The 24914-nt window shown below is 55.3% G+C and overlaps 2 protein-coding genes across 7 annotated transcripts in view; one reads left to right on the plus strand and one right to left on the minus strand.

Annotated features, from left to right (window-relative positions):
- Positions 1 to 3547: 3547 nt before the first annotated feature.
- On the plus strand, positions 3548 to 9156 carry LDHD (lactate dehydrogenase D). 4 transcript variants are annotated; one of them, XM_070388705.1, is made up of 12 exons: positions 3548 to 3637; positions 4113 to 4225; positions 4441 to 4582; positions 4789 to 4930; positions 5037 to 5196; positions 5645 to 5844; positions 5927 to 6055; positions 6136 to 6263; positions 6749 to 6839; positions 6918 to 7029; positions 7117 to 7204; positions 8813 to 9156. In XM_070388705.1, the coding sequence occupies exons 1-12, from the start codon at positions 3566 to 3568 to the stop codon at positions 9014 to 9016; spliced, it is 1581 nt and encodes a 526-aa protein (XP_070244806.1). In that variant the 5' UTR covers positions 3548 to 3565; the 3' UTR covers positions 9017 to 9156. The 4 variants fall into 4 exon arrangements, with proteins under 4 accessions (XP_070244806.1, XP_070244809.1, XP_070244808.1 ...); XM_070388708.1 differs by lacking the exon at positions 7117 to 7204 and having other exon boundaries at positions 8813 to 9070; XM_070388707.1 differs by lacking the exon at positions 8813 to 9156 and having other exon boundaries at positions 7117 to 7479.
- Positions 9157 to 11872: 2716 nt separating this feature from the next.
- Positions 11873 to 24914, minus strand: part of ZNRF1 (zinc and ring finger 1) — an 87228-nt gene continuing 74186 nt past the window's right edge. The window contains exons 2-5 of one of the 3 annotated variants that reach the window (XM_070388711.1): positions 21904 to 21999; positions 14749 to 14854; positions 13318 to 13409; positions 11873 to 12398 (exon numbers count right to left, since the gene is read on the minus strand). In XM_070388711.1, coding sequence (XP_070244812.1) covers positions 13352 to 13409; positions 14749 to 14854; positions 21904 to 21999 — 260 coding nt within the window. In that variant the 3' untranslated portion in view covers positions 11873 to 12398; positions 13318 to 13351. Of the gene's footprint in view, positions 12458 to 13317; positions 13410 to 14748; positions 14855 to 21903; positions 22000 to 24914 lie in introns of all 3 variants that reach the window. The other 2 variants (XM_070388710.1, XM_005894314.3) reach the window with 2 other exon arrangements.

Genomic DNA, 24914 nt, shown 5'->3' on the forward strand with positions numbered 1-24914 from the left:
CAAAAATAAGTAAATAAATAACACCATTTTCTTCTAATACTTTCATGATGTCACTTATTTACATTTAAATATTTTATCTCTTTGGTATTTAAATTGGATATGGATTCAACTTTATTTTTCTCCCTGATACCATGTGTTAATAAGTTCATCTTTGCTACACTGACTTTAGGTGCCACCTTTGTCAAACATAAAATATTTGTAATTGGTTATACTTCTGAACTTTCTATTTCTGTTCCACTGGTCTTTCTGTCTATTCATGCAACAATATCACACTTGTTATCATTGTGTTTTATGGTATGTTTAATTACTAGGGTCCAATCCCCCCTCATGAATCCCCTTTTCTATTTGTATTTTTATTGACAATTTTTTCAGAAAAGTTTTATATTTACCAAATATTGAGCAGATAGCAGAGCTCCATATCTCCTCCCCAACAAGAGTGCACAGTTTTCCTCTATTATTAACATCTTACATTAATTAGTATGGTTCATTTGCTGTAATTAATGAACCAATGCATGTGAGTGCTAAGTTGCTTCAGTCATGTTTGACTCTTTGCGACCCTAATGGGCTACAGCCCTCCAGGCTCCTCTGTCCATGGGATTCTCCAAGAATACAGAGTGGGTTGCCATGCCCTGCTCCAGGGGATCTTCCTGATTCAGGGTTCAAACCCAAATGTCTTATGTCTCCTGCAATGGCAGGCAGGTTTTTTACCAAGGACCACCTGGGAAGCCCAATTAATCAATAATAGTATATTATTAACTAAAAGCCATAGTTTTTCAGACTTCCTTAATTTTACTGACTACTTTTTCTGTTGCCAGATTCCATCCAGGAGGCTACATTTAGCCTTCACGTCTCCTTAGGCTTTGCTACAGACTGAATGTTTGTGTCTCCACAAAATTTATAGGTTGAAAACTAACCCCCAATGCAATGGTACTTAAAGGTAGGGTCTTTGCGGGGATGATTACGTCGGGAGGGTGAATCCATCATAAGTGTGCTTAGTCTAGAAAGCTCCCTCGCCCCTTCCACTACGCAAGGACTCATCAAGAAGACAGCTGTCTGATCCAGGAAGTGGTTCTTATCAGACACTAGATCTGCCCATGCCTTGACCATGACACCCCAGCTTCCAGAACTGTGAGAATTAAATATTATGTAAGCCAATAAATGTTGCTGTTAATGGGTTACTGAGCAATGGACTTTAGCAACGAAATCGAATTTTGATTACTTTGACGGCTTTGAGTACTGTCAGGCATTCTGATATTCCCCTATTGGTGAGTGTCTGATGTTTCTGTCATGGTTAGACTGGGGTTATGGGTTTTGGGGAGGAAGGCATTAGAGGTAAAAAGAACCATTTTTATCCTATCCTATCAAGGGCAGTATATTAGCTTCCTCGGGCTGTTATAAAATAAAAAAAGTATCACAAAGTGAGTGACTGAAAGCAACACAGACTTGTCCTTTCAGAGTTCTTGATTCTGAAATCCAATTGTTGGCAAGGCCATGTAGCATCTGAAACCGACAGTGAGGAACCCTCCGTCGCTCCCTCCCAGCTTCCGAGATGTAGCATCTGAAACCGACAGCGAGGAACCCTTCGTCGCTCCCTCCCAGCTTCCGAGATGCCGACACAGCCCCTTCTCTGCTGCCTCCATGGTCACGTGACATCCTCCTCTCGTCTCAGTGTCTCTTCTCCCCTTCTTATAAGGACACCAGTCACACCGGACTAAAGGCCAACCCTACTCAGTAGGACACCATCTTAAGTGATTATATCTGCGACAACCCACTTTCCAAATATAGTCCGCTCTGAGGTCCTGGGAAGGACGTGAATTTTGAGAGGATTCTATTCAACACAGGACAGGCACCGTCAACAGGATTTGACTGCTGGTGTTGATTTTGATCATCGGACTGGAGTAGCACTTGCCAGGCCCCTCCACTATAACGTGACCCTTCTCCTTTCCCCCTTTCCATACTGTCACTGCGGAAGGAAGTCCCTAGGAGCAGCCCACAATTAGGAAGTGCGAAGTTATGCTTCCGCCCTTTAGGGGGAAAGTTCCACATAATTTATTTACAATTCTTCTGCACAGGAGACTTATCTGTTTTCCCTACTTATTAATTTAGTCAATCAATCCAGTTACACGTAAAGCCAATTCAGAAGTATTAACTTGTCTCCCTGTGGGAAACAACTTGACCGACTTGTGGACAGTGCTTATGGGCAATTCCTTTTGCCTTTAGTCTAACTGAAAACTCCATTCATGTAAATCAGCACCTGTTTCCTCCACCCTCTTCAGAGAGGTCGCTTTATACATTTAGAAAGATAGATTCTCTTGTCACAATCTTCATTCTTGCCTGGGATCTGCCAACCTCCTAAATGATCTTTTAGAAATCTGCCTCCACTACGGTTCACTCTTGGTGTTGTAAAGTTTTATAGGCTATGAAAAACGTGTAATGTCAGGTATCCACCATATAAGTTATCAGAGTACAGAGGCTAAAGAAATATATTAAGCGACCCCACAAGAATGCAATCATCCAAAAACCAAACGTGGAAAATTCTACAGAACAAACGCCCTAGTTTTTAACAAGTAAATGGCACGGAAAAATGGGGGAGAGGGAAACTGTTGTAGATTAAGAGAGGCTTATGAGACACAATAACCAGTTGCTCTGTGAGGGCTTTCCCTAGATCTTGATTTGAACTAACCAACTGTAAAAGAGACTTTTTTTGATTTTTCTTTTTAAAATTTTTGGCAGTGTGACATGTGGGATCTTAGTTCCCTGACCAGGGGTTGAACCTGCATCCTCTGCACTGGAAACGTTGAGTCTTAACCACTGGATCACCAGGGAAGTTACAAAGAGACAACTTTTCAGATAAGCCAGTTAAGCAACACATTGAAAGTGGACACATGGATTCATTTCAAATGTGGCTGGGGAGAAAGACCCAAGTAGGAGTTTGTATTCCTGGTTTGACTGGGAAGGAAAACAAAGACAAGAATAGCTTTATCTCAGTAATGTTACAGCACGTTTTTTTTCAGTTTCTGTAGAAGGAAAACCAAGCTTGGAATACCTTCAAGAGCAGCAGCCACGTCACTCCCCAAGATCCTGGGATATGCCCAGTAGGAGAGTGGAGACAAAGGGATGCAACTGTCTTTTCCTTCACTTACCTGGTAAATTGCTGTTCATCCTTAGCACTCCTCTTCCAGGATGTCTTCCTGGCTTGCCTTACTGCAATAGCCCACCCCATCCCCCAAGAGCCTCCCTGCGCTTTCCGTCTCAGATCCCCATCAAGGCTTACTCCGTGACACTGGAGCTGGGTCTTGTGGGATGAGAAAGCTCAAGGGTATTTGCCAAGCCCCTGAGCCTGGCTGGAGCCCTGGGTACTCGGACCACAAGAAGTCATTGCATAATCTTAAATTAGGTAGTGGCTGCTGTTCCGTCTCCCTTTGGTTCAGTAAACCTCACCTCTCCTTCAAGAAGTACTGACTAAGCAGGGTCTGGCAGGGCCACCTTAAGGCTGCACCACCTTAAGCAGCCCCGCCCCCAGCACAACCAATAGCCCGTGGTGGTAACTGGCAACTGCACAGCTATGGCCATCCTGCTCCGGCCTGCAAGCTGGGGACTGTTCTCCTGGAGGGGCTACTGCTCCAGGGGGACGCAGGTGGGTAGGAGGGGAGGAGCCCCTTAGAGGGTGGGGGGCCTGGCTCCATGCTGCCCCAGCATCAGGAGATCTCCTGGGGAGGATCGCTGGGCTCACCCCATGTCAGATGTGGGTGTTTAGTGAGGGCGGCTGAAGCCCCTGTGTCTACCATGAGGGGGGCTGGGGGGTTTCAACTCCAGAGTGCCCCTTTGGGGCTCCGGAACACACACACATTTTGAAAGAATGCATGGGAGGCAGGAAGCTGGTTCTAGGCCAGGTCCTGTCATGGATTCGATGGCCTCTTTTCCCCGTCAGTAAAATGGGAAGAAATACCCAAGAAGGGCTCCAAGAGCCCTAGGAGGCCCCTGCCAATGTGGGGCAGGGCTGTGGGTGCCTCTGTTCACAGGCAGTGGAAGCCCCACCCCTCCCCTCCCACCAGACAGGTGGCCCCAGATATCTTTGAGTGACCCTGCCAACGTGCGTTTCTCCCCTGCAGGGCAGACTCAGCGCGGGCTTTGTGGAGGCTCTGAAGGCAGTTGTGGGGAGCCCCTACGTGTCTACCGCGGCTGTGGTCCGAGAGCAGCACGGGCACGATGAGTCCATGCACAGGTGGGTACCCCCTCCACATCAGAACCCCTGGGGAGTGAGGGTCCTGGGATGTCTTCGGCACCCTTCTGGGCGCTCTGGCATTCTCCACCTCTCCTCTGTGCCCCAAGAAGGGTGTTCTCTACCCACTGCGCAGCCTCAGGCCCTGCAATACCTACAAACATGAGTAGGACCTGAAGGTACCACACACCCCTACACTGCTGAGGGTCTGGTTGCAGGTGCCAACCTCCGGACGCTGTGGTGTGGCCCCAGAATGTGGAGCAGGTCAGCCGGCTGGCAGCCCTGTGCTATGGCCAAGGCGTGCCCATCATCCCCTTCGGCACAGGCACCGGGCTGGAGGGTGGAGTCTGCGCGGTCCAGGTATGAGCTGCGGATAGCCTCCTCCTCGGGCCAGGCTCTCCCGTCACACTTGTCACATGGGCGGCGGCCTCCTCCACCACGCTCACGATCGGCGCCCCTTACCAGCCATCCTGGAGCTCTGGTCCGCCTGCTGGGAGGTTGGCCACGAGCTGAGGTCCTCCTGGAGGAAGACCTAGGGCAGCCATTCTTTGCATGCCTCCCGCCAGGGTGGCGTCTGTATCAACCTGACCCGTATGGACCGAATCTTGGAGCTGAATCCCGAAGACTTCTCTGTGGTGGTAGAACCCGGCGTCACCCGCAAAGCTCTCAACACTCACCTGCGGGACAGCGGCCTCTGGTTCCCTGTGGGTAGGCTGGGGCATTTCCCCGGGCCTGGCGGGCTCTCTGGGGGCGGGGTGTTTCTGAGGCTCGGTGGGACCCCTCTGCGGGCACCAAGCTGCCCTCTGCCCTCCAGACCCAGGTGCAGACGCCTCTCTCTGTGGCATGGCGGCCACTGGAGCCTCGGGCACCAACTCTGTGCGCTACGGCACCATGCGCGACAACGTGCTGAACCTGGAGGTGGTGCTGCCCAGCGGGCAGCGGCTGCACACCGCAGGCCCCGGCCGGCGCTTCCGGTGAGCGCCCTCTCTCGGCCGCGGCCCCCGGGAGACCTGAGACTGTCCTGCGGGCCCAAGCTGGTAGTCCAGTGGTGGGGGTTGTGCCGGGGAACTGCAGGGCTTCCCCGGCGGCTCAAGCTCAGAGAATCCGCCTGCGAGGCAGGAGCCCCGGGAGCCGCAGGTTCCATCCCTGGGCGGGGAAGATCCCCAGAGGAGGGCACGGCAGCCCCTTCCAGGGTTCTGGCCTGGAGGATCCCAGGGACAGAGGAGCCTTGTCCACGGAGTCGCAGAAAGCTGGACAGGACTGAAGCGACTTAGCAGGCGCCTAGGGGAGCGGCTGCCTGGGGGGTAGTCTACACCGAGGGCGGTCAGCCCAGACCTCGGGCTCTGCTCCCTGCTGGCCTCTAGCCAGAGATCTGGCGGCATGTGGCCTGGATGCTCACCTGCCTTGTGTCCCCGGGCCCAGGAAGAGCGCAGCCGGCTACAACCTCACCGGGCTCTTTGTGGGCTCCGAGGGAACGCTGGGCCTCATCACAGCCGCCACTCTGCGCCTGCACCCTGTTCCTGAGGCCACTGTGGCCGCCACCTGTGCCTTCCCCACTGTCCAGGCGGCGGTGGACAGCACCGTACACATCCTTCAGGCTGCAGTACCTGTGGCCCGCATTGGTAAGCAGTCCAGGTGGGCTCCCCGGGGGAGGCCCCTTTTAAAGGCCAAGCTTCACTTCACCTGGCCTCTCCTTGGCCCCAGAGTTCCTAGATGAGGTCATGATGGATGCCTGCAACAGGCACAGCAAGCTGAACTGCTGCGTGGCACCCACGCTCTTCCTCGAGTTCCATGGCTCCGAGCAGGCGCTGGCAGAGCAGGTGCAGCGTACAGGTGTGCTGGGGTGCTGTGGGCAGGGGGCACAGGCTGCCCCCAGAGTAGAGCTTGGTGTAACTCCCCCCCGCCTCCTACAGAGGAGATCATCCGTCATAACGGAGGCTCCCACTTCTCCTGGGCCAAGGAGGCAGAGGAGCGCAGCCGCCTCTGGGCAGCCCGGCACAACGCCTGGTACGCAAGCCTGGCCCTGCGGCCGGGCTGCAAGGTGAGCGGGCTGGGATGCAGGTGGGAGCCTTTCCTCGGCCTGGCACCCTATCGTCCAGGGTGGCCAGCCAAGGCCCTGGCGGGCAAGACTGCCACATCCTTGGGAGGGAGCCCCTTCCTTGAGCCAGGCCCTGGGTGCAGGGACTGAGCAGTGGCAGCATGGTGCCCTTAGGAGTTTCAAAACAGAAGGCAGCCTTCCTGGAGGAAGAGGTGGTGAAGGGGGAGATGGTAGCCTATGGGAAGGGGAGACAGGGCCCCAGGTAGCCAGTAATGGGGGACCTGATCGGGGGTGGGGAGCAGGCTGAGAGCCCTGGAAGCCTATGTGGGCCAGTTCTCTTGTTCCCCAGGGGAAACTGAGGCTTAGAGACGGAGCGGACACATGCATGTGAGAGGCCGAGCTCCCTGAGCCCATCTGTAGCCTTGACCCCTTACCTCCCGGGCATGCTGGGTGAGGGGGTTATTGCTCACGGAGCTGCCCCAACCCAGGGCTATTCTACCGACGTGTGTGTGCCCATCTCCCGGCTGCCAGAGATCCTGGTGCAGACCAAAGAGGACCTGGAGGCCTGGAGACTCACAGGTTCCGCCAGCCCCCTGCGGGCGCGTGGGGCAGGGTGGGACGGGGCCAGGGCCACAGCTCTGTCCTCTGGGCCCCCAGGAACCATTGTCGGGCATGTGGGCGACGGGAATTTCCACTGCATCCTGCTGGTAGACCCCGAGGACCCCGAGGAGCTCCTCAGGGTCCAGGCCTTTGCAGAGCAGCTGGGCAGGTAAGGGCGAAGCGGGAGGCAGGGCAGGAAGGTGGTGGCAGGGGCTAGGGGGGCTCCCACTGAGGGTCCCTTCCGGTTGCCTCCCAGGCGTGCACTAGCACTCCACGGCACGTGCACCGGGGAACATGGCATTGGGCTGGGCAAGCGGCAGCTGCTGCCCGAGGAAGTGGGCGAGGTAGGCATGGAGACCATGCGGCAGATCAAGGCCACGCTGGACCCCCAAGGCCTCATGAACCCAGGCAAGGTGCTGTGAGGGGCTCTGGGCACCTAGCCCACAAGCCCCCCCAGAGTGGCACCTCCCGTTCTGGAGCCTGTGTCTTTTTAAATGAACCTGAAGCCAGGTGGAGGAGAGAGAAGCTTGGACAGGCCTCCGGCTTCTCCCCAGCTCTCTTGCTGTCCTCAGGAGCCTTTGCTTCAATAAAATTGCTGGGGGTCATTCCCAGTGAAGCAGCTTCCTCTCTGCTCTGACACATCTGGGCCTGGGGCGGGGGAGAGGCACCATGGGTCACCCCAAAGACTAGGTCCACTCCCCTTCTCGGCCTCCACGGCCCAGGACAGAACAAAAGCTGGGGATGCAGCACCTATAGCCCAGCCCCATCTGCCTGGTGAGGGGAACGCCCTTTGCTGGTGGGGAGGGGAAGTTCTGCTCCACGTTCTCAATCCCGCGCCCTCCCCTACCCCCAAATAAACCTGAGCCCCACTTGCAACTGTCTGAAGATGAGCAAGCTGCACCTGTGAATGGCCTCCTGTGCCTGCCCACCCCACCTCCTCCAGATTCTCTGTCCTTCGGCCCGTGATGCCCTCATCCCTCACCCGGCCCCTGCTCTTTGATCTGTTGCAGCCTGAGGAGGGGACGGTGCTCAGGCTGCAGGAGGAAGGTCACTTCAGGGGACCCAGGTCCCTGTCCCAGTTGCTCTGCCCGTGAGAACCCCAGGACCTGAGGACTAAACCATGGCCATCCTCACTTACCATAGACTCCCCCCACTGAGCCCCCAAACTGGGCTCTAGAACATTCTGATCATGTCCTTCAAGTGGCTGCTACCAATCACTGTAAATGGAAGTGATTTTCCCAGTCCCACAACTGTCCACGGTGTGGTATGTTTCTCTACCAGCTTTCTTGACTCTCACGTCAGGCTCTGTCACCCCGAGACCTGCCCCAGGCTTGGTCACAATTTCTAGCCAGAGCTCCTCGTCCTGGCAGTCGTTCCCCCTAAGCCCACGCGAGGGCGCCTGACACCACAAAGCTCAGACACCAGTATCGCCTGGGGTGTCTGCTCCCCTTGCAGGGACTTACAGCTCTCAGCTCTGGGCCCCCCATTTCCCAGGGTCCAGCAGATGCCTGGAGCCCAGGAAACAGATCTCCAAGCCCCCACCCACCTGCAGGTCCCAGAAGCCTCTGGTGGAGGCCCACCTCCCTCCCTGGTGGCCTTGGCCCTCAGGAAAGAGGCTGAGCAAGGGGTGCAGGGAGCCAGCGTACCCCAACTCATTTCACTCCCATCCTCCTAAGACCCCGCTGAGCTCCTTTCCTGACTCCACCCCATCACCCATCAACTGTTCAAGCCCCCAGCAGAGGCAGCCCCTCTGAGACAAGCTTTGTTCAGATTCCTCTGCTAACACCAGGCTGAGCCCTGAGTTCGCTCTACTGTGACATTTCTGTCCCTTGGATGTAACAGGGGTAGTGTGGGGCAAGTTTCATGTCCCCACCCCCACCGCCACCCAATAAAGGAAACAGGAACACTAACCATCAGCCACATGAACTCACTGGTGCCTCCCCTCCACGCAGGCTGCCTGCCACCAGCAGTCCTCCAGGGTGGCATTCTGCAGGGCCAAGGCTCCTCCCTGGTGTGCCACCCCATCCCCCAGCGCCTGGCAACTAGTAGGTGCTCAGCGAATGGCCATTTCCCCACAATTCTTTATAAGGAGAAGCTCCAAACATGCAGGAGAGTTGAAAGAACAAATACACCGTTCACTGAAGATTCAACAGTGAATATTCTTACCTGGCTTGCTTCGTGTGTGTATTGTTGGGAAATCATTTGGAATTGAGTTACAAATTTTTTCACATCATTCACCTATACAATTCAGCATGTTTCCTAGGAATAAGGACCTAAAAACCTCGACATAATTAAATGGCTACTGTGCGTGCTAACTTGCTTCAGTCACGTCTGACTCTTTGCGACTCCATGGACTATAACCTGCCAGGCTTCTCTATGGGATTCTCCAGGCAATACTGGAGTGGGTTGCCATGCCCTCCTCCAGGGGATTTTCCTGACTCAGGGATTGAACCTGAGTCTCTTATTATGTCTCCTACATCAGTAGGCGGGTTCTTTACCGCTAGCCCCGCCTGGGACTACTAGATGACTAGTTTTAGTGAGGTGCCCTTTGTGCAGGAAGCCACCCTCTCCAAGTGTGCAGTCCACTTGGCAATCCTCCAATAGCAACCCACTCCAGTATTCCTGCCTGGAAAATCTCATGGACAGAGAAGCCTGGCAGGGTACAGTTCATGGGGTCGCAAAGAGTCAGACATAGCTATTAAACAGCCAAGTGTCCTGAGCTAGCAGAGCGAGTGGGTGGAACCCACCTCCCAGTTCCTGCCAATCCCCCCCGCCCCCCCCCCGCCCTCAGAAAGGCAGAGCTCGGGAGAACCGTTTGGCTGGAGGATGACAGACACCAGTTCCATCTGGGAAGCCAGGACAACCCCATCCCACCCCCACCCAGGAGCTGGCAATCGGGCTGAAGTCAGAGGCCACGGACACCAGCAGAGGGCTGTAGTGAGCCGGGTGGGAGTGAAGTCCCTGGGGGTGGGATAAACACCGGCACAGGAGCCTGGAATAGCACCCGGGGTGTGGGCTCCAGCCCTCCTCTCACCCGGCTCACCCAGGGTGCCGCCAAGGCTGCCAGGTCTAAGCCACCGAGGTGGGCACATGGGTCCCCTCTGCCTGCAGGCCTAGGGGTCAGGCAAGGAGACGTTCACGGCCACCTTTGCTGGAGGAATTAAATATAGAACAGGGAGACACAGTTGCCAGGCAGAAGCAGGAGGCGCTGTGAAAAGAACAGTGCTCTCTGTGGCGACAAAGCCATGAGAGCCTGCTATGCATGTGCCAAGGCTTCCGGGCAGATTCTGACCCTCACGGTGGCCTCTGAGCTGTGACTTTGTTCCCACTTCACATGTGGGGCATCTGAGGTTTAGATGGGAGTCCTTTCCCCAACATGGTTCTGCCAGGCAGAGAAGCCTCATACAGACAGTTTAGAGCCCAGGTTCCTGCCACCATAGCAACTGCAGGTTCCGGGGTCACCACCCCACCAGCTTGGAGCCAAACTCCTCTCGAGTTTTTCTCTGGAACGCTGGACATGCTGGGGCCTTGGCTCACAGCTGCCCACCAGCCTGCAATGCACAGAGCAGGTGCTTCAGCAAGCGTCTGACAGAACATGACTGCAGGGCCTTGGTGGGGTCAGAGCCCACCCGCGGGGGGCTGGAGGCCGGCAGAGCATGTGTCCCCCTCCTGAGTTGCCCTTGCAGGCCCTGCAGTGCCTCTCTGGGAGCCGGTCTGGTGCAGAGACACAGGCCAGGTGGGCACTGGTACCTGCTGCCCTATGTTTCCCACCCTGCCCAAGGTGTGCCAACTCTGGTGAGCCCAGAGTGGCTGGTTCTAATTCAAGGGCTCTGAGGGCTCTGAGCTGGCTCAGCTCCAAAGCAGGGCCTCTTTCTGGGCCTCAATGAAGCATGCCCGTGAGTCAGCATGGAGACTCGGCCGGAGCAACAGCAAGGGCAGGGTGCAGAATGAGGAGCCAAGGATGGTGGTGGTGGGGTAATGCCTGGAAGAACGCGAGTCCCTACAACCTCCACGGGCTGCAAGATCCTTGCCCAGCAGATTTTTCCAGAAAAGTTCTGTCATGACCACGCCACAGGTAACGCCAGATAGATTCCACGGGGCTTGAGCGGGTTTGTAAACCTTCGGGACTCCAGCCTGCCCTGCCCTGTTCCCTCACCCATGAATCCGCGCTGAGAACTGTGTCACACACTCGTAGCCCCGACACTAGCCTGAAGGAAGGCTAAGGCGGGTGGGCGAGAGAGCAGGGACGGAGACCTTCAACGCTCACTTCTTGGTTGTGTAATGATACTTGATTAAAATGAAGTCACACAGTGCATCTTTTATTAGACATTATTTTAATACCATATCAAAACACCTTGACTAATGAAGAAAGCCTTTTCCCCCAGCTTTGAACATTTTTTTAAACATTTTATAAGGTTTTTTTTTTTGTTTTGGATTTTAATATATAAATACAGAAACCTATCTTGCCGGAACTGATGTCACGCGTGAACATCAACAGCTAAAATGTTCTCAAACAGAATACCTGAAAACAGGGGCAGCTGTACACATCCTTTTAGTCTTTTGTTTGTCTAAGTTTTTTGGAAAAAAGAAAGAAAATACACAGGGGTCTAGGAAAAACGTTCAGGCATTTTTGCAGGACACTTGTGATTGTTAAATCCTCTGAACTGACCAGAACCAGGAGGGAAGTGGGAAGGAGAAATGGGAAGAAGGGGGAGAAGGTCCTGATGGGCTTGTTTTTGGCAACAAAGTCAAGATATCGGGGTCCCCAGGGGAGAAAAGTGCAAAATCAAGCCAGAAAAATGGGGGGGGGGATCAAACAAACAAAAAAACCAAGGCAGAGTGGTTGATGGAGAGGCCGCTGGATGCCGGGCACAGGAGGGCTGTGAGCTCGCTCCGCGCCCCTGGGACTTGAGTGGCAAGAACCCGGCTCTGTTCGTTTGTCACTGAGTGGGTTCTGGCCGGGCAGCAGACAGTGATTTGTAAACATCACGAGGGAAAACACCAGTCGACACTAGACTTTTTGCTTTTTTTATAATTTTTTTTTTTTTGTAAACACTTTAGAGACAGACCCACAATGCCTTTCAAAGGTGAAAAAGAAAATGCCCTTTCCCTCCTGGGATGAGGATGAGGGGAAGGATAGCGGGTGATTCTTTCTTCTCTCAAACTGGCTCTCATCCAATCTGGTGTCCTCAGGGAGAAAGGGGGGCCATTCTCTGGAAGTCAGTGCAGGAGGGCGCCCTGTTCCCACTGCTGTCCCCAGCTCAGCTCTGCCCCAGTGTCCGAAGCCTCCTCTCAGGAACGGGGCCCTGGCTGTCCCTGTGGGGACCGGAAGATGTCAGTCGAGCTTGGTGGGCCCGAGGCCGGCCGTGTGCGTCCTGCGGAGGCCGGGCTGGGGCGCCCCCCGAACCGGAAGTCATGCTGGGAATCTGGACTTGCAGCCGGTGCCAGGCTCCATGCCCTCTGCCTCTTTCTTCCCCTCGCGTTTTCTTCACCCCACGTCCTCAGTTTTTGAGGTGAAGGTAAAAAGAGCAAGTGTCCCTGAATAGTTTGACATCGTCAGCTGTTCTGGGGGTTTACTTGGGATAAATGAAACAAACCTAACAAAGAACAAAAGAAAACAAAAAAACAAGAGAAAGAGGGAGACGAAGAGAGAACGAGAAAGAACGGAAAGAGGCCCCTGAACCCCTGGGTGTGAGATGAGGTGAGTTTTGGTTCCTCTGGGGATGTTGTCTGTTTGGCGGAAGGGACAGGTAGGATGAGGACAGGAGAGGACATTCAGCAGTAAAGCAAGGTGCCCAAGGGAGACATGGGCTATACAATGGTTACAGGGTGGGAAATGCCCACCAGCTGACGGGCACTCCCCTTTCTGGGGAGGAAGCTGGCTGGGCTGGTCTGCAGCGCAGCCAGGGACCTGGGCTGTGGTGGCGGGGCCCCAAGTCTGGCCTGGAGGCCCCCGACTCATCTGGAGTGGGGTGAGGGAGGTGGCCAGGGGAGGCAAGAACCTGGTCAGCTGACTGCTGACAAGTGCTGCAGGGACAGTGCGCGGTCCTGTTCAATGACCGTGATGTCCACATGGGGGTGCAAGCGAGATGTCCCCATTCCCAAAGAAGCAGGACCCCCCCACCGGGGTGAGGACCTGCTCCACAGCCCAGGGAGTACAAGGCACAGGCTCCCCCCACCCAGCACTTTCTGAGGCTCCTGCTGAACCTTCTCAGGGAGATTTGCTCTCAACGTCTGGATCACACTGGTCTTTCCCCAACTCCACCTCCACCCGTCCAGATTCTTCTGGACGACCATGCAAGAGTGGACTCTCAGGCTTCCCAGGAACCACTCCCACCCCACAGAAGCACTGCTGCTTAGACCCTCTTCCCCCGACCCCTTTCAGTGGGGAGGCGGGGGTTTGTGAAGCCAGCTCAGCAACGTCCTCCCCACTCCAGGCCCCCAGTCACTGGCTCACCATTGAGAGGAGTCAGCAAGCGAGCCCAGCAGGGTCAGTCCGCAGGGTGTTCTGGACAAGATCTGTTCACTTCAAACCACGAGTCTATGCAACTGAGGGGGGAGACGGCAAGGGGGGCGCGTCACTGGCTGAGCAGCTGCTCCTCAGGGCCGGGTCTCCGAGCAGGATTCCTACGTCTCACCCGCGAGGACCCGACACCCACTGTCTACTGGCGGGAAGGAGCAGGGCACTCAGGTGGGTGCTGGCTCAGCCGGAGGCCCCGTGCCATAAGGTGGGGTGGCGTGGGCCTAGGCCCATAGGAAGTGGGGAGAGCGGCCTAGAGAGGGATGAGGCCTCGGAGGCGTGGAGTCCGGGAAGACGGCACAACTACCAGAGAGACGGGGAGTGCGGGGGGGGCTGCGAGGGGCGGCCAGGCGACCGTCTCCAAGGCTTGAAGGGCGAGGAAGGCTGGGCAGCGCCCTAAGCGGGCTGTCTCCTGAGGCTCCCTCCCTGGCGGTGACTTCTCAGGAGACCCCACTGCTCTGCCCGGCTGTGGCGGGCAGCCAGCAGCCAGCCCTTCCCAGGAGAAGGTGGCCAGGGGGGGAACTCAGGAGCGCCAGGCAAAGGCCGGCAGTGAAGTCCTGGGGTCATAGAAAGGGGTGTCCGAGCCTGTCTTTTCGAAACAGGAACCAGACTGGCTATTTGCGTAAGTCTCCCCCAGAGCGAGAGTCCTGTCCTCAGTTCTGGTCAGTGCCTGCCGGGACGCTGCCGGCCTGGCGCCGGGCCCGGCTCCCCGGCCCTCACTCGCGCCCTCCCAGCAGCAACCGCATCCGAGTGCGGCCTGTGGCCGGCGGCCCCAGTCAGGCTTCAGGAAAGCCTGCGTCAAGACGCGGCTCTGGGACCCCAAGGGCCGAGAGTAGTGTGGCCACGGGTGGCACGGGGCAGCCTCCCGTCCTGAGTGAGGCATCTTCTTTCCAATTGGAAACAAGACCCAGGCTCGAGCTGGAGCCTGAGGACGAATCTCGGCCCTGTTAACTATGGAGGCGCCAGCCCCACAGGTAGTGAATATTACCGCCCGCGGGGCCTCTGGGGGCGAGGGGCGGGGCCTGGGAGGAGCCTCGAGGGCCCCGATGGGGTGGGGCCTGGGGCCGAGGAGCGGGGCGGGGCAGCCAGCACCTCCCTCCGCGCAGACCCCGCGGCACAGACCAGTCTCTGCACACTGCGGAGCAGGGGGTGCTCAAGGAGACACACAGATACCCAACCTTCCAGGGGGCCAGGGATCCACAGGCTTCCCCGGCTCTGCGCCCTGCACGTCCAGACGTCCCCGCCTGCTGGCCTCTGCCTCGACCCTGTTCAGGGTCCTTGTGACGGCTGGCTCTTTCCTCCCACCACAGGGAAGGAGCCCTCTGGGGTCTGAGTGTGGAAGAGCTGGGCCTGCCAGCTCCCTCATACCTTTTGTGATAAATGCACAGGCAGGGCAGCCTGGCTATCGTGTCCCCCTGAAGCAGCTCCTCCAGGCAGATCACACACTCACCCGCGTCTTTAGTCAGCACGTCATCTGCAGAGAGGGGACAGCGGGAGAGGACGGGGGTCAGTCACCAGCTGGCAGGGGTCTGAGAGCCGGTTGGGACGGCGTGGGCCGCCTGAGTGGGTGAAAGCCCCAGGTGGACCTTGACGTGAAGGTCCTCACTGCAGACACCAGACATGTAAACCACACGCCAACTATCTGAGGACAAAATGGGATTAATCACCAAATACGCAGCCCAGCAGACAGAGGATGAAAATGGACGGGAGAGGGAGACACAGGGAGCTAGGCAGCACGAGACAAACTGGCTCCCCGGACAGACGTTCCCTCTAAACACACACACAGGCCAGGACACTGATTTCTGGCTCGGGGAAAAAAAACGGTGATGAAGAGAGTTGGACTAGGCAAGAATGAGGGAAAAACAGGCACTCTAGCCAATATAAGTGCACGCAGGATTATTCACAACAGCGGGTGGGAAACGTCCACTAGCTGATGGAGAAGTGAACCATCAGTGAACCATGCGTGTGTTGGACCCACGCAGTGGAGTATCACTGAGCCAGGAAAGGTGAAGGGCTGATGGGGGCTGCGACATGGACGCACCTCGACGACATGGTGTGAGTGAAAGAAGCCAGACGCAAAAGGCCACCGCCGGACGATTCCCTTCATGCGAAATGTCCAGAAGAGGAAAATTTAGAGACAAAAAGTTAGGTCAAGGGGCACTGGAGAGTGAGTGCTTCATGAGTAAAGGATTTTCCTTCTTCTTGTGGTAACATGAGATGTACCCTCCTGATAAAAATGTAAGAGTACAGTACACTACTGCTTATAGGCATCATGTTGCAGAGCGGACCTGGAGACTTATTCATCTTAGGTAACTGAAATTTTCTACCTGTTGAATAGCAGTTGCCTGTTTCGCTCTCCTCTGCCATCCACCCTTTGCTCTCCAGTTCTATGGAGTTGACTGTTGATTCCTTTAGATCCTTCATTTAAGTGGAATCATACAACGAGGTCCTTCTGGGGTGATGAAATGTTTGCAACTAGACAGAGACGGTGGTTGCATAAGGTTGTGAATGTCCTAAATGCTACAACACTGTTACTTGTGTGTTAAACACATTTTAACTCAATTAAATAAGGGAAAATCTTTCGCCACCTCATGCGAAGAGTTGACTCATTGGAAAAGACTCTGATGCTGGGAGGGATTGGGGGCAGGAGGAGAAGGGGACGACAGAGGATGAGATGGCTGGATGGCATCACCGACTCAATGGACGTGAGTCTGAGTGAACTCTGGGAGGTGGTGATGGACAGGGAGGCCTGGCATGCTGTGATTCATGGGGTCGCAAAGAGTCAGACACGACTGAACGATGGAACTGAACTGAACTGGAAAAAAAAAAAAAAGACACCTTATGCTCCCACCAGAAAAGAATGAATGGAAGGAAGATGCCCCGGGTGAAGCCGTAAACACAACAGTAGGAGCAGAGCTGGGGGCCAGGCCAACACCCTCTAGGACGTCCCTGTGACATTCTGGGCACTGGTGACTCAAGTGAATAAGCCATGGTCTCAGGACTCAAGAAACTCACAGCCCAGCAGAGGAGGCTGAACAAGACGGAAATGAACAGCACAGGGATTCCTGGAACTCTTAGGACGCACACAGATCCAGATGTGAGAAGTGTGGGAGGCGTCTGGGCGGGGTGGGGACGGCTCAGGGAGGGGTGTTCCAGGCAAGGGGACAGCATCTGCACACCTGGGGGAAGGACACTGCTGCAGAGTCATGGGGCCATGCGGGGAGGAGAGACCAACTTCCTGAGGACAGGCGTGGGACCTGCATTCTGCTGCGGGGCCTGGGCTTTCTCTGGTTCACTGAGGGGCCCTGGAGTCACGCTCTAATCACATCTGGTCTTCTGAAACCACTAAGAGTGACTGGAAGAGCCCTCGGTGGGCAGCCCGCTCCGGAGGCTGACGCAGCACAGCAGGAGAGGGGAACTCAAGGCCAGCGCCAGCACTGGGGGTGGGAGGCTGACACGAACTGGGGCAGCTGGGCAAACTGGGGAGGGGGGGCGGCGGGCGGGCGCTCGTCATGACGGGAGGGAGCCCAGGAGGAGGAGGACGGCTTGGGACGGAACAATGAGCTCAGCGATGGGTGGGAGGTGCTGAGCAGGAATCTCCCCAGGGACACGGCCACAGAAACCTCCCAGAATTCATGCAAGTCCAGATCTGGGGTTTAGAGGAGAGATGTGGGCCACAGCGGGAGGTGGGGGATACAGAGATTAGACAAACCCAGAGAGGGCAGATGACTGAACCAGGTGAACTCTAGTATTTGAAAGGCAGGTGAAAAGAGGCAAAGTCAGCAAAAGGCTACCCTGATGTTCTCAAAACCACAGGAGAAATATCCAGAGGGTGGCTTCTGGATGTGAAAACAGCAGAGCCTGAAGCAGGAGAATTCCTCACTCCTGAAAGATTTTAATTGATTGTAATTGATTGTGGACACGGCCAGTGATACACACTGAGATTTTATGTGTGTGTGTTCAATAAGCCTCAGGATCTTACAAGCCAGGCAGGACACCTGGTTTTATTCCTGATTGGCAAACAGAGACAATGCGGCCAGAGAACCAGATACCTTGCTGAAGTCAGAGCGGGCTGGGGACCCTGGGAGCTCAGGGAAGCAGGCAGTGCCCACACGCAGCACAGAGCCCAGGAAGCGGCATCTCCCCACTGCGGAAGGCAGGAGGAGCCCAAATCCGGCAACAGGTCTGAGTGGGTTGAGTAAAACTTCCTGTCCCAATCCCTGGGGCGCTAGGAATCAGGAGCCCCCAGGTGTCCCTGGGTGCCCAGCAGGGGCAGGAACATGGCTGAAGCTGAAGTCTGGCCACCACCCAGATCCTACAGGACTTCTGCTCTCTCATGCTGGGAGACCGCCGTCAGCTGCCAGGGGACCTTGCCGCCCAAAGGAGAGGACCCCGAACCACGCTGAGATTACTATGCAGATGGACTCCAATGCCTCTGGGCTGGGCACCCTGAGGTCCCCAGAGCTCGGGGGCTTGACTGATCCTGGTCAATGAGAACACAGAACCAAGCTGTTCTTTCTCCTCAAGCCCCACAAGCCCCACAAGCCCCACAAGCCCCAGCTTCCTGACACTGCATGCAAAGCCAGGGTCTCTGGCCTGGGAGGAAGCATGGAAGTGAGACTGGCCTGAGGGGTGGTGCTGACAGGGCCAACGCTCAGCTCCAAGGCAGACCAGAGAAACAGCCCAGGGTGGCGGGCAGTGCGTCCTGCTGCCGGGGCGAGGGTGGGAGGTGGCGGCGCACTTCTGCCTGTCCCTGACAGCTGCCGTTCATCAAAGAGGAGCGGCTGAGGAGGAAGAGAAGAGGGAGCCCTCCTTCTCTGGGGCCAGCTGCAGGCCACCAGAGTCCACACAGCCCGCTGAACCCCGAAGACGCTGCACGGTCAGGGCTGCAGCTCAGGCTGAGGGTAGCAGCCAGGACCCCAGCGCTGCTCCTTCCACTTGGCCAACCTGCTCCCGTCCTTCAGAGACCAGGCGACAGTCTCTCCTCTGGAGCTGGAAACCAGCACCCACCTCACAGACGGCTGCGGCCCTCCCTTCGGGTAGGGGGAGGAGCCTGGCTGTGGGGAGCACAGGCCTGACGTCGCCCAGTGGGACTCTGGAGGGTCACGGAGGTGGGTGTGGGCACTGGGGGCTGAACCCACGTCCCCAGGCCTATGGTGGTCACAGCCCTGGCGAGCAGGACAGTGGGAGCCAGAAGGAGAAGCCCCACACACGCCCCAGACAGGCTCCACATGGCCTCACCTCCACGCCAGGTACCCAAGAGCCTGGCACTGCAGCCTACCAGGGACCGGGAAGGTGCAGTGCCACCCACACCAGGCCATGCCAGCTCCCTTCCTGGGGAATCTCCAGGCGAAGGGGAGACTCTGAGTGGAGCGCTCCCCTACCAGCAGCGGTGTCCCACCCCAGCCCCCGGACTGCCAGTGCTGCCCAGGTGGGCTGGGCTTCCATCATGACAAGCAGAGGGGGGTCCTCAGGCCCGAGGGGCTTCCTGTTATAGAGGCTGCCCGGGGGCCCCTCAGTCCCCTCTCCCCAGGGCTCCCTCTCACCCACGCCTCATGCACAGCAAGCCAAGAGCCCGCTCCTGCCCTTCCTCTGCAGGAAGGGCACCTGCACAGACACCCCTAGACAGATCCCAGGGCATCAGACTCAGCCACTCCTAGCATCAGTAATAGCTCCCGGCAGTGCCCCGACTGGCTTGGGCAAACTCCCCAGCCAGGACCTGGCTCCCTAAGGCCCAAGAAAAGGCACTTCCATCACAACCACGGGATCCCTGACAGCAGAGACACAGGCCAAACAAGCACCATGGGCATAAGTCTGCTGGTGGCGGGTAAACGAGCAGGAGGCACACCTACTTTGAGGGGAGCCAGAGTCCCTTTCCTTTAAAGAAACCTTGTGTGACATTCAGCATTTAGCTGGAGGCGATGACCTTTGGCAGAGAGGAGAGGTGGGCAGGCAGGACCTAAGAAGCAGGGCATAGGTCTGTGCCCCAGAAGAAAGCTAAGCAGACAGGAGCTTTTAAAGCTGCTCTGACAGCCAACAAGCTCGCTGAATATTGCTGGCAAAAGAGCCTGCCACATGCCAGGCTCTCCCAGAGCCAAGGAGCCCTGTTGGTCGCGGAATCCGGGCCTCCTCGGTCCCAGGACTGTGACCCTTCTGTTCACGGTAGAACCAGGCCCCTCACCTCCAGATTCACTCTACTAGCCGACCAACATGAAGGTCAAAACCTGAGTGTGTGTTCTTGAGGATGCAAGTTGCCCCAGTCTCAGAACCACAGAGAGACACTGAAAAGGGAGAGAAATGACAAGACCCTGTCAAGCTGGCCACATGTATCCAAGCAAATGAGTCCCCCGACTCCATTCTGACCCTTGAGGCATCCATTCTGGGTTCAGAGCTGCCCGCAGAGGAGAAGAGAGGACAGGAGAGCCTGTGCTCTGGGGTGCACCCCCACTGCATCACGTCACCCCGACTCATGGGCCCGGTGCCCATGCGGGAGCACCAGCTCCTGGTCTTCATGCTTCTCCTGAGCACTGGGTGAACCAGTTAAACTAGTCTTGCCCTTCCTAAACTGACCTTTTAAAAAAAAAAAAATCTGGCAGGCGGCTACTGGAGGCCTTCCAACCCATGGCTCAGGCCAACCCTCATAATAAGAAGAATACTACTTTCTATCAGCCTCATTTAGGAGGTTTCTTTTCCCCCAACTCTTTGGTGGTTAATTTCACCTTATATAACTGCTATCAGTTTCCTAAAAATTTCCCCAATTGGTGCTAGCATCTACAGAAAGGGGGTGTGTGTGTGTGTGTGTGTGTGTAGATGGGGAATCTCCCGGGAGTGACCAGGAATTTCAGTAAATCTTCATAAGAAACAGCACATACCCACTAAGAAAGTCTCAGATCATCCCCTTCCCAGAAAGATTGAGAGTTTTACACCTCACAAATGCCTTAAATCTCTTCTTTTTTTCCTTTTTTGGTAGAAAAGACAGAGTAAGATGATAAGAAGTCATTAGTAAAATACGGCCTAGAGGTCCGAACTGGGATTTTGGTTTAAGGCCCCAAAAGGCCTGTGCCGTATCTCAGAACAGGCCCCAGAGCAGCCCTGGAGACTTGCACTCCATATACAGACCCCAGTGGCAAATGCCTTCCTCATACCTGGAAGGTGTAGGTGTCCTTAGACAAAGACCGCTTGTGTTAACTGTGCCGCAGAGGGGCGAGGCACCTTCTTCGCCTTAAGACAAATTCCACTGATGGGACCAGAAGCAACATGCTGCTCTTTGCCTTGGGTGATTAAGGACTGGCTTTTACAGAAGAGGTCCTCCTGTTCACATTCACACACCCATTCTCTCATGCACACCCTCCCCTCCCCTGCCCCCAAAGAGATGGCTTTTCGACTGTGTGTACGTCAGTCGCTCAACCGTGTCTGACTCTTTGCGACTCCATGGACTGTAGCCCACCGGGCTCTGCTGTCCATGGGATTCTCCAGGCAAGAATTCTGGAGTGGGTTGCCATTTCCTCCTCCTCTTCCCAAAGCAGGGATCGAACCCGAGTCTCCCACATTGCAGGCAGATTCTTTACCATCTGAGCCACCAGGGAAGCTCCCAAGTGAAAGTCACTCCATCGTGTCTAACTCTTTGCAACCCCATGGGTGGTAGCTCACCAGATTCCTCTGTCCATAGAATTCTCCAGGAAAGAATACTGTTCCCCCTTCTCCAGGGGATGTTCCCAACCCAGGGATCGAACCCATGTCTGCCACATCGCAGGTGGCTACTTTACTGTCTGTCTGAGCCACCAGGGAAGGCTTTTCAACTAGAGGAGGCAGACAATGGGAACAGACCAAGAACAGTCACGGCCAGGCCTCCGGCTGGCTGGCTAATCTCTGCTCCCTCTGAGGGGACTCAGTCTGAGTGTGGCTGAGTGAGGCCAGGAGGACACCGAGGGCAACACAGCACACCCGTGCCAAGGCAAGGTACTGGGGCTTGATCCCGAGGAAACAGCAGCCCATGGACAGAGCCTGGTGGGCTTCAGTCCATGGGGTCCCAAAGAGTGGGACACGACTGAAGCGACCGAGCACGCATGCACGTCTTTGCACAGCACGCTAGGCAGGTGTTCACTTTCACTTTGTCCACGGGGTGTCGTGGCGGGGGACTGGGGTTTCATGGAGTCCCCTGATGTACTCATGCTCAGCCCCGAGGTGGCGGGTCAGTTCTTAGTCCCCAAAGGTGTCCACACATCACATCTGTTCTGCCCTGGACAGTCAGGCTTAAGCCGGTCATGCAAAGCTCGGCCGGGACTCCCCTTCCCCACAGAGAGCTGGCGCTCCCGCAGACCCTCAGCTGTCAGCTGTGTGTGACCAAGGCCTGTCTCCCGACCAGATGCGAGAGGAGCTAAGCGGGTAGCAGGAAGGACGGGGCGCACTAGCCTCCTGAGGGACTCCCGCCCTGCCCCACTCCCCTTACCCTTCCCACTCGGAGGCAGGGTGCAGAAGCTGCCCAGAGGCCACCCCTGCCTCCCGCCCCAGCCAAGCCCTCACCGTTGTAGGAGAGACGAGGTTTGCTCAGACACATTATAAAGTGCATTTCCATCTCATCAGAAGCCACGGACTTGGAGCAAATGGGGCACTTGAAACCTGAAAGAAGAGAGAACAGAATGAAATGTTTTGTTTCCCCAAATCAAGCATATCCATAATAAAGGTAGAAACTCTTGTGTGACTCTGGCCATGTGGGCTCAGAATCAACACAGAGAATGACAGTCTAGATACATCCCACAACTGACTTCTGCATTAAGGCAACCAGCATTTCGTTTCTTTGTTATAGCCTCCAACTCCCATTTTTTTCATGGAGGCTCACCCTTAGCAGAGACATTACTTTGCCGACAAAGGTCTGTCTAGTCAAGGCTATGGTTTTTCCAGTGGTCATGTATGGATGTGAGAGTCAGACCATAAAGAAAGCTGAGCGCTGAAGAATTAATGCTTTTGAACTGTGGTGTTGGAGAAGACTCTTGAGAGTTGCTTGGACTGCAAGGAGATCCAACCAGTCCATCAGGAGATCAGTCCTAGGTGTTCGTTGGAAGGACTGATGCTGAAGCTGAAAATCTAATACTTTGGCTACCTCATGCGAAGAGCTGACTCATTTGAAAAGACCCTGATGCTGGGAAAGATTGAAGGCGGGAGGAGAAGGGGACGACAGAGGATGAGATGGTTGGATGGCATCACCAACTCAATGGACATGGGTTTGGGGGGGATCCGGGAGTTGGTGACGGACAGGGAGGCCTGGCGTGCTGCGGCTCATGGGGTTGCAAAGAGTTGGACACAACTGAGCGACTGAACTAAACTAAACACCCTTGTCACGCCCCTTGCCGAAGCCTACCAGCCATCTCTGGCACCCGACTTGAGTTTTCTTTGCATTCAGATCCTTTCCCAAGGGGGTCTAGTGGGCAGTGGGGACAGGGAGTCATTGAGCGAATCAAGGTGACAGAACAGTCTGTCTTTGAATAACAAAAAGCTAACATCCTTCCGCCTCCGGCCCTCAAACCACTTAGCTAGATTGCCTGGGGAAGGAACCCCTACAGGTGTGGGCACCTCCGCCCCTCAGCCGGAGCACCTTCCCTCCCGCGGCCCCCGCAGCTGTCCTTGGAGAGTGTGCGTGCAGCGGGGTGGCCCTGCAGAGCACTCCCAAATGCCGCACATGCCTTGGCCACATGTCTCCAAGAGTGACAGCTGTTTCACAACCGCAGGCGACTGACCCTGCTGTTTTATTCTCCAGGAAGTTTACTCATTACACACCTGGGGAGTTTCATCAAACTGTATCAGCGCTGGATATTTTGGCGGAGAACCTTTTGAGCTGAACTCCATTATGCATTGATTGCTTTTTTATAAATTATCTTCTGACCGATTTTTACAGATGAGTACAGATTTTTACAGATAAATACAAATCTTTCCAATTTTCCCCATTTTACTTTTATTAAAATTACTTTTCAAAGGGGGAACTCCCTCCCTGGTGCTCCGGTGGCTAAGACTCTTCCAGGCCAATGCAGGGGGCCTGGATTCCATCTCTGGGTCAGGGAACTAGATCTTGCATGCTGAAAATAAAGATCCCACATGCCTCAAGGAAGACTTGGTGCAGCCAAATGAACAAATATTTAAAAACAAAACAAATGGGAAATTCCCTGGTGGTCCAGTGGTTAGGACTCTGCTTTCCCAGGTTTGATCCCTGGTCAGGGAACTAAGATCCCACAGGCTGCACAGTGGAGCAAAAAAAAAAAAACCCTACTGTTTTCAAATAGATTACTTCACTTTCATTCTACTAAAAAGACTGAGAAGTCATCTATTTATTTGTCCACATCAAATTTTAAACACCACAGTGTCTCCCTTATGCGACCATAACCCCTACTTTCCCAGTCTGGAGTTTACAGGTCAAATACAGGACGTCTAAATACTGTTGTGAAGATTTGACCCTTCCGTTAATTTTCAGCCTAAATGTCCACACACAGTTTCACTGGACGCAGGAGCAGTATCTACCATGAGGAGAGGGTTCAAGGCAAAGAGGAGCTCACAGCTTCCTCAGTGTCCTTCCTGAGGGGGCTCGCTCACTCTGCGGGGCAGCCCCTGACCTGGACAGCTGGCAGTGCTGAGACAAGAAGCGGGCCGGCTCCCGGGCAGGGCACAAACCCGTGGCATGAAGTCTTCTCCAAACCCTCCTCTCTTCAGGGACAGGGCTCTGAGCTCCAGAACCAGACAGAACACCCACAGTCCGGCCTGCTCCGGGCAAAGCGGACCTCAGACTCTGCGGCACCGACCCCACTCCCCCAGCCCCTTCCCTCAGAGATACTCAGCGTCTATGTGTGTTGGCTAAAAAGTCCTGGAAGTGCTGTCATCTCAAGGACTCTGGCTGAGCTTTGAGAAAGGGCTGTATTTTCTGATCTCTGGGTGGTTGTGAATCCATCAAAGACAAAACCGGAACACAGAAAACAAACATGAGCAGGGAGGGTCCACCCCGCGTCCCAGCACAGGTGAGTCTGGCACAGTGAGAATGCTCTTCTAACCTCGTCCTTCTGTCTCCCTGAATCTGCCTCAGGCCTGTGTCCTGCAAATTCACCAATACTCATACTCAATAACATTCCACAGAATGACCAGCCACTGAGAGAGCAGTTGTTCACCCTTCCTTCTCACTCAAAAGACCAAGGTTTTGCAACACTTTAAGTGACTACAAGATGCTTTCACTTTAAACTGGCCAAGTTTAGGACCCTGCCTGCAGGCTGAGGTCGCAGGGCTGAGGGGAGCCCAGGATGGACCTGACAGGTCCTCAGATACCACGTCCTGATGTGGCCACTGGGAGGTGGTAAAGTGACTTCTCACTAAAGAAACACCCTTCACCTTGCACATTACTCACATCTCTGATTACTTAGAACAGTCGTAGTTGTTACAATGGCATCATTCAAACCTTTGCACCCCACTGTGATGCCGAGTATAGGAGAAGGGTCAAGTTACAGCTACGATGCTGCGAGAAAGGGACACCCGGCAAGAAAGGTCTAGGAGGAAACGTC

Source organism: Bos mutus, chromosome 18 (assembly GCF_027580195.1).
Source record: "Bos mutus isolate GX-2022 chromosome 18, NWIPB_WYAK_1.1, whole genome shotgun sequence".
Lineage (NCBI taxonomy): Eukaryota > Metazoa > Chordata > Mammalia > Artiodactyla > Bovidae > Bos > Bos mutus.